Source organism: Copadichromis virginalis, linkage group LG9 (assembly GCF_057382275.1).
Source record: "Copadichromis virginalis isolate Kocher_CV1m ecotype Utaka linkage group LG9, C_Virginalis_male_GT1.1, whole genome shotgun sequence".
Classification (NCBI taxonomy): Eukaryota; Metazoa; Chordata; class Actinopteri; order Cichliformes; family Cichlidae; genus Copadichromis; species Copadichromis virginalis.
In genome coordinates, this window is record NC_140626.1 from 32,117,878 (window position 1) to 32,133,909 (window position 16,032).

Here is a 16,032-nt window from a genome sequence, read left to right on the forward strand (position 1 = left end):
GGAAACATGCAGATGAAACCAGGAGATGTCCTTACTGAATCATCAGAGCTGAACAGGTGATGGAGAAACAGGTTTACCTTTTAGGTGACATGAATGAGTTGAAGTTATGAACTGTTTCTGAGAGACAAATAACACCAGGATCCTTTTCTAAGTAACTGACAGCTGGTAACTGTGCAGGGGCGGGTCTAGCAAAGTTTTGCCAGGGGGGCCAGGTGGGGCATTAACAGGGAAAGGGGGGCACAAAGAAATATTTTCTTATTCTCATTTAAAATGTCTGGCTGTTATTAAATAATTATCTGAAGCTTACAACCAAAGTTTTTATCTGACATGAAATGTATAGAAGCAGCTGGAATCCATAGATGTGCGTGTTCACGGAGCTTGCATTGTCACCTGCTGGACACTACCTGACAAGTTTAACTGTCTTCAGAACATTGCAGAGGCCTTGTTGACAGTATTTGGTTCTACATATCTGTGTGAGCAGATTTTCTCTCACATGAAGAGTGTCCTCACGTAGCCGTCTGAATGCTGGACACTGGGAGACCTGTGTCTCCGAGTGGGAGACCAGAGATCACATTAGCATGTGTATCTCTGTATTAACAAACATGCCATATTGGCCCAGTTTATTTTTCTTATCATTGTTGTGAGGAGACCATAAATAGCATTTGTATTTTCTGTATTTGCTGTTGTGGAGTTCTTGTTATGGATAAAAAGTGTCTTTTTTTTTGTTTCAAAATAGCTGCTAACTATTCGCTGATAGCTGTCAACATCTGTGAACAAATATAATTCTATAAAGTTGTTCTATGTAGTGTGTAACTGTTAATATAGAGCGTTATTAAATTTATTGCTAATACAATCATATGGCACACTGACTTCTGAGGAAATTTTAAATGGCACTGGCCATCAGAAAGGTTGCCTAAATCTGTTGTAGGGTCTACCTTACAATATAAAGTACCTTGAGGCAACTACTGTTGTGATTTGGCGCTATATAAATAAAACTGAATTGAATACCATGAAACTACGTGAATTTTAAATAACACCATATCAGTTTTCAGCACTTTCAGTTTAGTTTTTTAGGATCATTTAAACAAAAATGATAACTAAAATGAAAATCTGAATAATCACACAACACCGTCTCTCCATTCTGTAGAACTCTGCTTATTAAATTGTGTTAGCAACATGCTAACACGGTTTAATGAGCAGAGTTGTTCCAAACAGTCAGGCTAAAATGACACGATAAAAATATAAAAACATACCTCACAGTAACTGCACTTGTAGAGTCTCTTTCTGGTGTGGATCTGTTGGTGTTGTCTCAGGTAATGTGGAGCTTTAAAAGTCTTCTCACACAGATCACACTTATAAGGTAGTTCCTCAGAGTGGGTAAACATGTGACGTTGTAACTTTGCGTCTGTTGTAAACTCTTTGCCACACTGTTCACAGCTGTACACATCATGTCCGGTGTGAATGCGTAGGTGTGTATTTCGGCTCTGTTTCAGGCTGAAAGTTTTTCCACAAATGTCACAGCTGTATGCTTTAATTCCAGAGTGGGTAACTAGATGACTCTGTAAGTGGCCACTTTGAGTAAAAGCTCTGCCACACTGATCACAGCTGTACACTTTAACTCCACTGTGGATGACTTGGTGTTTTTTTAGACCATTCTTCCGAGAAAAAGTGTGTCCACACTCGTCACAGCTGAACGGTCTCTCTCCAGTGTGGATGACCTGATGGTTTTCTAGTGAAGCCTTCCTAAGAAAATCCTTCCCACACTCGTCACAGCTGTACGCTTTAACTCCACTGTGGACGAGTTGGTGTTTTTTTAGACTACCCTTCCAGGAAAAACTCTTTCCACACTCGTCACAGCTGTATGCTTTAACTCCACTATGGATGAGCTGGTGTGCTTTTAAGCTTCCAAACCGGGTAAAAGACTTTCCACAGTCATCACAGCTGAACGGTCTCTCTCCAGTGTGGATGAGTTGGTGGGTTTTTAGTGAATCCTTCCTAGTAAAATCTTTCCCACACTCATCACAGCTGTACGCTTTAACTCCACTGTGGATGAGTTGGTGTTTTTTTAGACTATCCTTCCAGGAAAAAGTCTGTCCACACTCGTCACAGCTGAACGGTCTCTCTCCAGTGTGGATGAGTTGGTGGGTTTTTAGTGAATCCTTCTTAGTAAAATCTTTCCCACACTCATCACAGGTGTATTTCTTCTCCCCCTTTGTTCTGTGAGGTTTGTCGGCCTCCTGAGAGCGCTGACTTCTCGCTCCATGTTGGTCCTGCAGTGACAGAGATACAAACACAGGCAGTGAGTGAAATGTAGGGCTGGGCATCATCACTGATTTCGATTCAGGGAAATTTTGCCTCAGACAGTCAGAAATATTAGAATTCTGATCACTATGTACTTATCAGTACATATCTGTATTTTATATTTCTAAAATGAAAGCTGACATGTGTGAGACTTCATCAGAGGTGTAAGCATCACAGCAGATGCCTTTGTGTCAAAGTAACTGAGGATAAAACAGAAAAACATGAAGGAGAATTTTCTGGCCTGGGTTTAAAAATATTCTGCAGTGGATCAAACACGAAAGAAAACCATTAATCAACATATGAACATTACCTGATGCTGCTGAAGTGAAGCAGAGCAAAGTTACAGAGGTTTTATTACAGACACGGCTAAACGTTTTGCATAATTTTAAAAAGTTTACATTTGTTCTGTATTGAACAGCAGAAATTAGGCTTTGTTGCTCGAAGTGAAAAAACAAAAAACAGCACCCGACAGAGCTGTAAACAATGGAGAGAGAGAATTCTGCTGGTTTAATAAATTTTATTTTGGAGAGAGACAAAACCGGCAGCTTCAGAATCTAGCGCCGAAAAAGACGTAAACACAAAGAGCGGACCGGCGAACGCATCAGAATCAGTGAGCTGCCGGCTTTCAGCCCCGATGGCACGGACGTCTTTGTGCAGAATCCGTGCACCTGCTCTCATTTACTGTTTTAGCCGTTTGGTGGTTGTTGAAATTTTCTGAGGTTTAACCTGAGATTGTAGCGTTTTCAGGATTTTAATCAATTGATATCATGTTATCCAAGCTACAATCAATTTTAATTGATAAAACCCTCCCCGATTGAAATGCAGTCGTGAAACAAACTGTCATTACTTGAAGCTTTTCAACAGTCCTCTTTGGTGACATCTGCTGGTCAAAATATGAAGAGCAGCTTGAATCTACAAATTATAATGAAGCGCTTCATTATGTTTAGTATCATGTGACAGTTCTGTCTGATATCAGGCTACTGTTGTGTTGCTTTGCACATGTATTTTCTGTGTGATTGAAAAGGTTTTGAAATTTCATTAATAAATAATTTTGATGAATATCCTTATTTAAACATGTGCTATGGTGTGGTTTCTCTTTGCTTGTGACTTCTTGATGTTTGTAAACATAATAGATGTAAAATAAAAAAAAACATAGTACATAATAAAATACAACACAGTCATATAACAGGTTGGGAGGATGAGAGTTTTAGACGCGACTGATTATTTGGTGAAACTGTGATATTTTCCTCACCTTCTGTGTTGAGCTCATTGTTTCCTCTGTAGTGACTCAGCTGAACCCAGATGGCTGAAAATGTTCCTCTGCTGCTCCGTCAGACTCTTCTCCTCCTGCTGATCAGCTGGGACACAAAACAGATCTTTGTTAGGCTCCACACTGCTTCACTGAAACCTGGCTCGGTGAGCGAGTCCCAGACGCTGTCTTAAATCTGCCGGGCTTCCAACTTCACCGGACGGACCGCGAAACAGAGCTCTCAAGGAAAACAAAGGGTGGTGGAGTCTGCTTCTACATTAATGAAGGTTGGTGTACTGATGTCACAGTGTTACAGAAACACTGCAGCCCACACTTGGAAAGTTTTTTCATCAACTGTAAACCTTTTTATTCACCGCGGGAGTTTTCTTCCTTCATGCTGGTCGGAGTTTACATCCCTCCACAGGCCAACGCGAACAACGCACTGTGCAAGCTGGCTGACCAGATTACTACCCTGGAGAGGAAATTCCCGGATTCCTTTACAATTATTCTTGGGGATTTTAACAGAGCAAACCTAAACTACGAACTCCCTAAATACAGACAGCATACTGTATAAACTGCCCCATCAAGGACAACATCATACTGGATCACTGTTACACCACTCTAAAAGATGCCTATCGCTCTGTGCCCCGGGCAGCTTTGGGACATTCTGATCACTGCATGGTCCATTTTATTCCAGTTTATAGGCAAAAACTCAAACGTGCGAAAACTGAAGAAGTGGACTAACGCAGCAAAGCAGGAACTGCAGGACTGTTTTGACTCCACTAATTGGACTGTTTTTGAAGCTGCATCTGAGAACCTAGATAAGCTCACGGACACTGTGACATCATACATCAGTTTCTGTGAAGACGTGTTTGCGCCACAAAGACCTTTTGCACATACAACAACAATAAACCATGGTTCACTGCTAAACTCCAACATCTTCGTAAGGCCAAGGAGGACGCCTACAGAAGTGGTGACAGGGTCCTGTACAAGCAAGCTAGGAACACACTGACCAAGGAGATCAAAGCAGCTAAAAGGATCTACTCCCAGAAGCTGGAAGAACGGCTCTCAGTCAACGACCCAGCGTCAGTGTGGAGGGGCCTGCAGGAAATCACCAGACGCCCCCCACCCACTATTGAAGGAAACAAAGACCTGGCCAACGAGTTAAACACTTTCTACTGCAGGTTTGAGACGGACAGACTCCCACGCCCCACCCTCCCCAGGGACATTGCTTCAGACATTGACCCCCAACACACCTTCCACCTCTCCCCCCCTTCACCCTCCCCAATCCAGACCCAACGACCACCCCCACCCTCCCCAATCCAGACCCAACGACCACCACCACCCTCTCCAATCCAGACTCAACCACCTCCACCACACCTCTCACCCCCCTTTCTTCCTCCCTGAAACTAAGAATACACACTCAGGATGTGAGCCGACTATTCCAGAAACAGAAGCGCAGGAAAGCCCCCGGACCAGACGGTGTCTCACCCTCCTGCCTCAAAACCTGTGCTGAACAGCTGGCTCCCATCTTTACTCGCATCTTCAACACATCCCTGGAGCTGTGTGAAGTTCCCTCCTGCTTCAAACGCTCCACCATCATCCCTGTTCCCAAGAAACCCACCATCACAGGACTGAATGACTACAGACCTGTCGCCTTGACGTCTGTGGTCATGAAATCCTTCGAACGACTAGTGTTAGCCCATCTGAAAGACATTACAGACCACCAGCTGGACCCTCTGCAGTTTGCCTACCAGGCAAACAGGTTGGTGGATGATGCAGTGAACATGGGGCTGCATTACATCCTGCAACACCTCGACCGCCCGGGAACTTATGCCAGGGTCCTGTTGCCAGGGTCCTGTTTGTGGACTTTAGTTCGGCTTTTAACACCATTGTGCCTGAACTTCTCTCCTCCAAACTCTCCCAGCTCAGCGCGTCTCCAGCTACCTGTCAGTGGATCACCAGCTTCCTGACAGACAGAAAGCAGCAAGTGAGGCTGGGGGAGATCACCTCTGAAACCCGGTCCCTCAGTATTGGTGCCCCTCAAGGATGTGTCCTCTCACCACTACTGTTCTCCCTCTACACTAACGACTGCACCTCCAAGAACTCGGCTGTCAAACTCCTAAAGTTTGCAGATGACACCACTGTCATTGGCCTCATTCAGGATGGTGATGAGTCTGCATACCGGCAGGAAGTTGAGCGGCTGGTACTCTGGTGCAGTCAGCACAATCTGGAGCTGAACACTCTTAAAACTGTAGAGATGACAGTGGACTTCAGGAGACATCCCTCAACTCTGCTCCCCCTCACCATATCAGACAGCCCTGTGTCAACTGCGAAGATCTTCAAGTTCCTGGGTACAACCATCTCCCAGGACCTGAAGTGGGAGACCAACATCAACTCCATCCTCAAAAAGACCCAGCAGAGGATGTACTTCCTGAGACAACTGGGGAAGTACAGTCTTCCACAGGAGCTGCTGATCCAGTTCTACACTGGTCATTGAGTCTGTCCTGTGCTCCTCCATCACAGTCTGGTATGGAGCAGCCACTAAACAGGACAAGAGCAGAATGCAGCGGACTGTACGGGCAGCAGAAAGGATCATCGGCGCCCCCCTGCCCTCCATCCAGGATCTGTACCTCTCAAGAACCAGGAAACGGGCAGGGAAACATCATCACAGACCCCTCACACCCTGGACACAGACTTTTTGATCTGCTGCCCTCTGGCAGACGGTACAGAAGCCTGCAGACCAGGACCACCCGACATAGGAACAGTTTCTTTCCCCTCGCCATCTCCCTCCTAAACAGTTGACCTGTCACACTGCTCCCACTGCCAGACTGCAACTGCACCTTATGTACATTCTGCAGTATTCATTCCACCTCACTTCATTTCTGTATTTTATGTATATAAGTTTAGATTAGTTATTTATAGTTTGTTTACACAGCTTTGTGTATGTATGTGTGATTTACATTGCTGTGCTTGAGAGCCTCCATCTACCGGAACCAAATTCCTTGTATGTGTCTGCACATATACTTGGCCAATAAACACGATTCTGATTCTGATGTTCATCTGACAACACAAAGTACAAATTTCACTCTGATTGGTTGTAGAAATCTTGTGAGACTAGACATGGAGAAGCTGCATTCAGCTTTTATGCTCCATATATCTGGAACAAACTCCCAGAAAGCCTCAGACCAGCTGAAACACTCAGTTTATTTAAATCCAAGTTGCAGACTCACCTGTTCTCAGCTGCATTTGAATAAAGCACCAAATCTGCACGGTTTTACTTTTAAGCTTAAATTTCAAAACCTACATTTTAACTACTGATTTTATGTACTGCCCCCCCCCCCCCCTTTTTAAATCATGCTTTTTATTTTTTTGTTTTTTAATGTCTCTGAAAAGCACTTTGAATCAACTTGCTGTTGAATGGTGCTATATAAATAAACTTGCCTTGCCTATAGAAAGAAAACTGAACAGAACATCTGAATTCACTTGATGCTAAACATTCATTTCATAGAATAGTTTTTGTTAACATCTTCCTGTGCATCACTTTACAGCAGTCAGACTCATTAAAATGAGACTTTGTAGGAGTTCACTTCCTCTCATGTGTTCATCCACAGCAGCTGGACAATAAAGTTTATTGTGACCCTGATACTGCAGCAGATCGCTCTCATCCATTTCCTGTTATCACTTCAAATAGAAATCAGGCTGTAGAGTGTCAAACTCTGGCCCACGCGCCAAATTTGGCCCGCAGCCCAATTACATTTGGCCCGCAAAACCATAGGCTTTGGAGCGTGATGTCATGGTAGGGGGCGTGGTCATGATTTTTCGTTGAGCTGCCATCTTAGTAGGCGAAACAAATGGCTACAGGAGTGAAAGCACACGGAAACATCAGCTATGGCTCGTACTTGCTGTGTTGTCAGTTGCAATGTTAGATCCCAAGATCGGGAAGGGAATAACCTGGAAAATGGGCTCTTTTTATCGTTTCCCCTCCTGGAAGCAACGTGAGGAATCTCACGTATCTGATGTAACCAAACGAAGACATCAAGCTTGGATAGCAGTGGTGAGACGAGCTGATATAGAGTTCTCTGCCATCGTTTTTTGTTGGTGTGCTCTCCACATTTTCATTCCGGTAATTTCTAAAGAAATTCATATTGCTCTTTATAGGCTTTTCGACGGCCCGAACACGGACACACTGTCGGAGCTTAGCGATTCTGATGTGTCGGCTCCGCTCTGTGTTTACGTCTTTTTTGCGCTGATTCTGAGCTGCAGGTTTTGTCTCTCTCCAACCAAGATTCACCGAGCCAGCAGCAAAGGAGCAGCAAACTGCGCTTCACATTTGATCAATGTCGTCATGAATTCCCTCTGACTTTTGCTGTTTTGCTTCCACCACGATAAAAATCACACTTCCTGCACAGCTCTCTCTCTGATGAAGTCTCACATGTATCAGTACTGATAAATGATCAGAATTATAATATTTCTGACTGTCTGAGGCTAAATTGAATCGAATCAAGTCTTTGAGAACCGGAATCGAATGGATTATAGAAATCAGTGATGATACCCAGCCCTAGTGAGCAGCCTAGGCCTGAGAGAAGTGGATGTAGCTGTGGATGAAAAGAACTATTGATAACTTTTTTGTTAAGTTAAGGCCTGATCCTTCTGAAATTCATAGCCAGTGCTCGGAAAAAGCACAGTGTATCCAGGAAACACATTATATGCTGCAATAAATGCACTGCCCAAGTGTCCCCTCTCCCCACTGTCTTTCAGCAGCAGACAGCAGCAAACAGGTCGTCAGAGGAGCCGAAATGATGATTAAGTTTAACATTTTCTACAATATTGACAAAGCACTTTAAGCACAAGTTTGTTAGTTAATAATTTAGAAATGAATATTGTCTGTATGGACTCCCCCCCCAAAGAAAGTGCACATGTAAAACTGCGGTGTTAAGCGATGCGGTTGAAAAATTTGAGTGCGCCTAACTTTTGTGCCGGTGTTGTGCCCAAAAGTGATTGTCTGCCAGAAAGTGATTGCCGTCCGCGGGAGCGCGCGCAGCTGCTTAAAGCTGCAGCGCCCGGATTACTTCCGTTGCCAGCTACTTCCGTGCAACTGATATAACGTGGGGGGAAAAAAACCCCAAACACATTTATGCCTTTGTTATTAGGCAAAGGTATGCATTTATGGAGCTTTAATTTTTAAAGTTAGGCGTACCGGTGCGCCCATGTCAAAAAGTTAGTCTAGAGCCCTGCTCACAGTAAAGTTAGCTCGGTGCTTACCTTTAGATGAGCCCACAAACCGAGAGAAACTCCGTGATGAAGCTTTGGCTACGTTCACACGTACACGGGTATTTTGAAAACGGAGATTTCAAAATAGTCACAGTCACAGTGTGATGCCAAAATAGGACCACACCTTTGACGCTGCGTTTTTCACGTTTTCCTCGTGCACACGTAAACACAAAAACTGACTTTTCGAAAGTATCCACCCTGGCAGGCGTTTTTCAGTGTCCGAAAACGCCGTTTACGTGTGGACGAAAGGTGCAAACTAGTGATGTGACGTTCTGTATCGAGGCTTCGGAGCGTGTGTCGAGTAATGGAGGGGGCGTTTCCGCGATGCGCGTATCGAGGCTTGCTTCATTTATGGGAGGAGCTGAAAATGATGACGTCCGAAGCCTCGCTGCCCGGCTGTACCACGTGACTGGTTCATGAAGTGGTTCGAACTTTGCCGCGAGATATGACAGCGATATAAACCCCTCAGACTTCATTCAAAATGTGGGTGTTTGATGGAGAGTTGCGGTTAGTGAGAGTTTGGAGACCGTTTGGAGGTTTATGAGAGTGAGGAGAGAAAGTCAGGAGAGAATGGAGCCAGCTAAGAAGAGGAGGATGTCCTCCCCTGTGTGGGAACATTTTGATCTTATTCCTCCCAACAAGGTATGTAAATTTCTACAGAAGATGTATTTTCATGATACTGATGGTGCAATACAATTTATGTTAAGCTGTCTGTACTTTTGTACAAGGTGAAGTGTTTGCTATGTGCCAGGGAGCTGGGATATAACAACAACACCTCATCCATGCTTAGGCACTACAGAGCTTTGCATGAGAATAAGGGGAACACCGACTGTGGAGCAAGACCAGGTGAGCCATCAAATGCAATGATAATATAGCATGCAGTAATGTTACTAAATGATATAACAATATTATACAACTGTTATAAGTTACGTGTGTGATATTTATATTTGTGCTTTGTCTTTATTGTCTTTCCTCAGAGAACAATCTCAAATAGATGAAGACCTGGTTAGCATGGTGATTGAGGACTCCCAGCCATTTAGCATTGTGGAGGACAAAGGATTTAAAAGATTTGTTAAATCATTAAATCCTAGCTATGTTCTCCCCACTAAAAAGGTCGTAAAAGCAGTGAAAATTTAGTTTTTACAGAATAAAATGTGAACAGGCAGTGTGTAGCTGTCCATACCTCAACGTTACAAAAGCACAACCACTGTCCACACCCCAACCACACCTCACCTCACAGTAAATGATCGTTTCCATTTCAAGCATTTCCAAATAATCATTTCCCATACTGCCAGTATAAATATACACAGTATACTGCCATCACTACAATATACATGTTTTACACACTCCTTTTGTTGTTGACATTTACAGGCTGTGTGCAAAATGCCACACTCTTCAAATTCATGCCAGCTATTATTTTTACGTCCAGTAGGTGTCCTGCTAGAGCAAATGAAGCTTCATGAAGCTTCGCGTTGGGGTGAACCAATTGGATGAAAAGCTTCAGTGCTTCATGGGGCTTCATCTGCCCATCACTAGTGCAAACGCATAGAAAAATCTGCGTTTTCAAAAATACCCAGGAAACAGATGCGGGAAACGTTGGTAGTGGTATAGTTTGTAGTGATGGTCCGCTTGAAGCTGATGCTCCGGTGCCTGTGTCAAAAAAATCAACACACTGCTTCAGAAGCTCTGTATGAAGCTTGATTCGTTTGGCCAGAGTCATGTGATCAGTGACGTCCGAAGCTTTGTTTAGAACGTGACTGCTTCGGGGTCTCATTCAATGGTTTATAAGGAAGTGAATAATTCGCAGGATTTGTGGTGTTTTGATGGTGACAGGTAGCAAACCACTGATATTTCTACTGAGAGACATGGAGCCAGCGAGGAAGAGAGGAGGTTCTGTTGTGTGGGAGTATTTTGAGTTCATTTTGGTCATTCGGGTGGGTTTTCCAGCTTTGTGTTCTGGCTGTTTGCTTTTGTTTTGTGCGTGTTTATTTTATCTGAAAACGGGAAAAACTCAAAATGCCAAAAATCTGTTTTTCATAATATAAATATCATCAAATATCTTTAGAAAAACTTCCATTTGACTCGTTACATTTAATGTTAAAATATATATATTTTATTTTTCAATTAATCTTAAAATGTTAGTCTGCCAAATGTGCAGCAATTTAATGTATTTATTCTCTTTAGCTGAGTTTGTGGGGCCCAGGTAGACTGTATAACTGCATCTCTACCAGTTTCTCTGCACTCCAGCCTCTTCTGTTCCACGTGAAGGGATTTTCCTTAATGCAGGAGAAATTATCTCCACGAAAAGGAACAGTTTCAGCCATCGCACAGTGGAACAAATTCTCTTCTTAAATAAAAATGAAAAAGGGTTACCTTAAATGCATCATGTTTTTAGTTTGCAAGTTCATAAGCATTTTCCATTTCACAATCAATTCTACCCGCAGGTCAGAAATATGTCTGGGAAAATTTCCCTAATATAATATAAATACACCCGTCTTGCGATTAATTTCACAAGTGCATGGAGACAAGACCTCACAGCAGAATCATACTCCATAATGTGTTGTACAGTATTATATGTATATTATATGTAACGTCGTGTTTTCCAATTATTGTATTTACCAACATCAAGAAGTGAAAAGCAAAGAAAGACCACACAATGGTGCATGTTTAAACAAGGAAAATTTGCTGGTCGAAATTATTCATTACACAAATAAACCACATTTTTTAACCCCAAAAAATACACGTTCAAAGCAACACAACGGCGGCCCAATATCAGAGAAAATTCCACTCTGTAGAGTGAGTGGGCAATCATAATGAAGCAGTTGGTTTTATTTTGTGGATTCAAGCGGCTCTTCATATTTTTGGCCACCAGATGTCACCAGAGAGGACTGTGTTGAAAAGCTTCGAGTAATGAACCATTTTTCAATACAAGCTTCAGAAAGCATCATTTGGCCATCACTAATAGTTTGTTTCGCTCCTCTAAGTTCACTACTTTACTCGCTGTGGATGAAAAATTGATATGATTATTAGTGTTAGTAGGACAGAGATTAAGAGTAGAATACGGCACAAAATGAAGGAACGCTGGCAAAAGCAATGGGAGGAAGAGAGGAAAGGGTGATGGTTTTACAAAATCCAAAGGAAAGTGGGAGACATGAGAAGTACAGGAAGAAACAGGAGACTGTTATATCTCGACTTAGATTCGGACACACTGGTTTTAATACCACATTACTTTTAATAGGAAAACACTGTACAGTGGAGTGTGACTGCAGTAGGGAACAGGAAATAATGTTTTATTGCATTGTCAGAAGTATGATATTGAAAGAAGACAACTAATCAAAATGCTGGCCGATATGAGAGTAAAACTGGACTTGATTTATTTATTTTGCATGAGCTCTATAAGTAAAAGCTACTTTTCCAGCTATCCAAAAACATGCATCTCAACTGGAAACTCAAAGTCACCCACTGAAAACTGACTTAGTTTGAAAATAAAAGAGACCATTTAAAGATTCAACCAATGCTGATATTTGAATCTATCCAAAACATGTCTAGTTAATGATAAAGGACTGAACAGGTCTCCTTTTTGTTTTTGCTTCTTGATTAAAAAAAAGGACAAATATACTTGCCTACATATGCTATTCTACATGCTTTTAAACCGTTTAAAATTACAATTCATAGTTTTATATGTGAATTATATAATGTTAAATTACTATTAAACAAATGACTGACTAAGTATTTCAGACTTTAGTTTACTTCAGCCATATATCATATAAATCAGGTATCATACAAAAGTAAAAATAGCTTCAAATACAGTCATGACAATAAAAGAATATGACTTTAAGGACTTAACAACATTACTTCAGTTATAGTACACCAACATCAGATAGGGGGCTGGGATGTTTTATTCTAAACATGAACTACTGTTACAGCAACAGACATGGACTACATGCCCCACAAAACAAACACATGCCTGCTCCTCTCGTTAGCTGAAATGAACTGCTGGCATATTTGTTTTACATCTATACTGTCCAGTCTCTCCTGGTGGACATGGCATCACATTATTCATGGTTACATACAATTTTAGACTGATGTGGACCAAGCCTAGCACCTACTTGGCAACCTTGAGACCTCAGAATTAGGGAGACATTCAAATGGGCTGGGGGGATATACATGTACATATATATACAAAAAACTTGAATCTTACAGTGTTTATTTATAAAATAAGATAAAATAAGTTAAATGTCACCGTTATTACCGGAAACAGGCCGGGGGTGTCCAAATTCAGAGGCTGCGCCCACCTGAGGACCCGGCCTTTGTGGTCTAAGTGGGCCGGGTCCTCCGAAAGCCAGGTAGACCGGAAATGAGCGACTGTGAAATTGGACGGTCTAGCCTTCAGAATTACGTCACCTGCCGTCTGCTCCTTGCTGTCTAAAATATAACCAGACGCTGGCGTAGATGGTCGAATAAACTGCTGTTTTCACACAGCAGTTTATTCAGCTGTGTGAAAACCCGGGAAAAATCCTCCCGAGAGATTAATAAAGTTTTATTTTATTTAATTTAATCTAATAACTTTAATCTCAGCCAAAACGATTTACTCACCAACAAATAAAACACAACTAAAGCACTGAAAAAGGCCAAATAATAACACGTTTAAGTTATTTGACGTTTACACAGCTACATTCTCGCCTGAAAATGTGTTAAAAGTTTATTTTGCGACCCAGAAAGAGTAATAAGAGTAATATTAAAACCAAGTAGCTGCAGTAATAGTAGCCATTGTTGGAAACTGGAATTGGCGGGCCGGTCTGGGATATGGTTTTCAGTTTTGTTGTCCGGGTGGAAAATCAGGAGAAATTGGGGGGAGAATGGTCGCCCCGGGAGATTTTCGGGAGGGGCACTGAAATTCGGGATTTCTCGGAAAAATCGTGAGTGTTGGCATGTATGGCCTAGCATAGCCTGTAACGTTATTGTGACGGACACAATATATGAGTGAACTTGACTTTAAGTGACTTACAGGTTTCTTTGAAAACCAATTTCTTATATCCAGGTTCTTCCTTTGCGCTGCCATCCTCCTCTCCTCCTGGCAGCGCAGGTTTGTTTGCCGCTGCTGAAACTAAACAGAGCTCCCTGAAAAGCTCAGCCAATCACATTGGCCATATTTGTCACATGACGTAGGACTCCAGTAGAGAACGTAATTTAACTCTTTCTGCACCGCTCGCTGAATGAGACGCTGACAGATCGTTTTTTTTTCTTACCATCGGGTTTGTTTTTCTTTACTCGAAGAGATCAAATTATTGGTGGGGACAATTCAATAATTGCTGGTGGGGACATGTCCCTTCCGTCCATGCCAAATCTACGCCCTTGGTTCTCCATCATCAAAGTAGATGGAGCTTGGAAAGAAAGCGAATGGACTTCTTTAGGTTTCATGAAGATGTTGCATCTCTCACCCCACTGTTGGCAGTCACCCATCTCCAATGCAGTTTTGAGATGGGTGACTTTGAAAGCTCAGAGCAGGCGGCAGACCAGCATGCACAAGCGCAAACAATGTGCGGTAAATGCGGGAAGCTTGCACCAGCCTGTAGGCTGTACGGAAAGTCAGAGAGGGACATCATTCTTCTTCTGCTCTTCTGCGGCAGTTGCCAGCTTAAATTTTGGTGTTTTGTCACCACCTGCTTGTCTTCACAGCTCACAGAGTAGTTGAGCGCTCACCGTTTATTTTTTATTATTATTATTATTTTTCTATTCAAAAAAGGCTGAAAGTGGAGTCCTGCACAGCAAAATCTCCAGTGTTAAATTAACACTGTGTTACGGCCGAGACCGTTTTAGACGAGGGACAGGACTCAAATGCAGGACGCCGAACAGCACGTAAGTAGATTTTAAGAATAATGTTTAATGACTTCACAAATATTCATAAACAAAAGGTGAGTTAGACAAGTACGACGTTCCACCACTGAATCTAAGTAACAATCTGGTCCGGGTCAGAGGGGACAGCTATTCCGGGAACTGGACTGGAAAGCAAGTCACATTAGATCCAGGAAAAGGTCGGGGTCACTGTAACAGAGTGCAGATGTTCAGATACGGATAAGGAGACATATGAATATGTTGTTGGTTCAGAATCCTCCTTCGTACTGCGTACTTGCCACAGGTGGTCGGAGATGATGTAGAGGGGTGAGTAGTCCGGGTGTGTAATCCAAAAACTCCTGGCGTGGAGGCAGAGAGGCAGGTAGGTGATTCGAGTAATAGCCTGTGGGACTGCCAGATGGTCCAATATCCAAGTAGGAGCTCTTTGGCAGGGATTGGCAGTTAGGTGTAGCTAAGAGAGAGGCACACAAAAAACAAACATACAGTGAGGCAAGGTGATTCACAAAATACATAGGGAATCATGGTGGTGGCCTGCACTGACTGATGTTAGCAGAGAATCTGGCGAAGAGAGATTGAGAACGCTGGCCTTATGAGTCCCCGGCTAAATTACCCACAGGTGTAAGCGATCAGCAAAAACACTGAAGCCCCTCCCAGGGGTGGAGACGCCAGCTCGGAGGGAGACACAGTGGCACACACCCGGACCATGACACACTGGAGATTTTGCTGTGTGGCACTGCAGAAATCCCCCTGCACGAAAATATTAAAACACACACTACACACACTTGTACTTCTGTATTTTTAACTAGGGTTTCTCCTGCTTGTGCATCACCTTCCTCCCTCAAAATGCATCACTGCATTTAATCCTGCTTGTTCAAATTCAAATTCAAATTCAAATTTTATTTGTCACGTACACAGTCATACACAGTACGATATGTAGTGAAATGCTTGGACAACTGCTCGTGACCTAAAGAAAACAAAAAAGGAAAAGGCTATGAATAAGAAAGGAAATAAATATGAAACATTAAAAAGGGTAAATTTAACTAGGAAGGAATAAAATATAAATTAAGGTTAAAAATGAAATAACTGTACAACACAAATTAGAATGAAGGGTAAATTTAACTGGGAAGAATAAGATAAAATATATAAATTAAAGTTGAAAATAAAATAACTGTACGACAAAATACACAATATAGAACTATATAAGAATGTATGAAGAAATCTAAATATAAATAAATATATACACAATAACAGCAGCTGTACAAGTATTAACCGGAAATGAAGAATATAGTGACCAGTGTTGTGCAAAACCAAAGTCCAGAAAGTCCAGTGTGTGTGTAAGAACTGTATGTGTG

At 42.3% G+C, this 16,032-nt stretch overlaps 1 protein-coding gene across 1 annotated transcript in view; it reads right to left on the reverse strand.

Moving 5' to 3' along the window:
- LOC146702260 (uncharacterized) overlaps window positions 1–10,471 on the reverse strand; it is a 31,352-nt gene extending 20,881 nt beyond the window's left edge. The window contains exons 1-3 of the mRNA XM_085468937.1: window positions 8,816–10,471; window positions 3,554–3,659; window positions 1,254–2,270 (exon numbers count right to left, since the gene is read on the reverse strand). Of these exons, the coding sequence (XP_085325063.1) occupies window positions 1,254–2,270; window positions 3,554–3,571 (1,035 nt within the window). The 5' untranslated portion in view covers window positions 3,572–3,659; window positions 8,816–10,471. The remainder of the gene's footprint in view (window positions 1–1,253; window positions 2,271–3,553; window positions 3,660–8,815) is intronic.
- Between the last annotated feature and the right edge of the window lie 5,561 nt (window positions 10,472–16,032).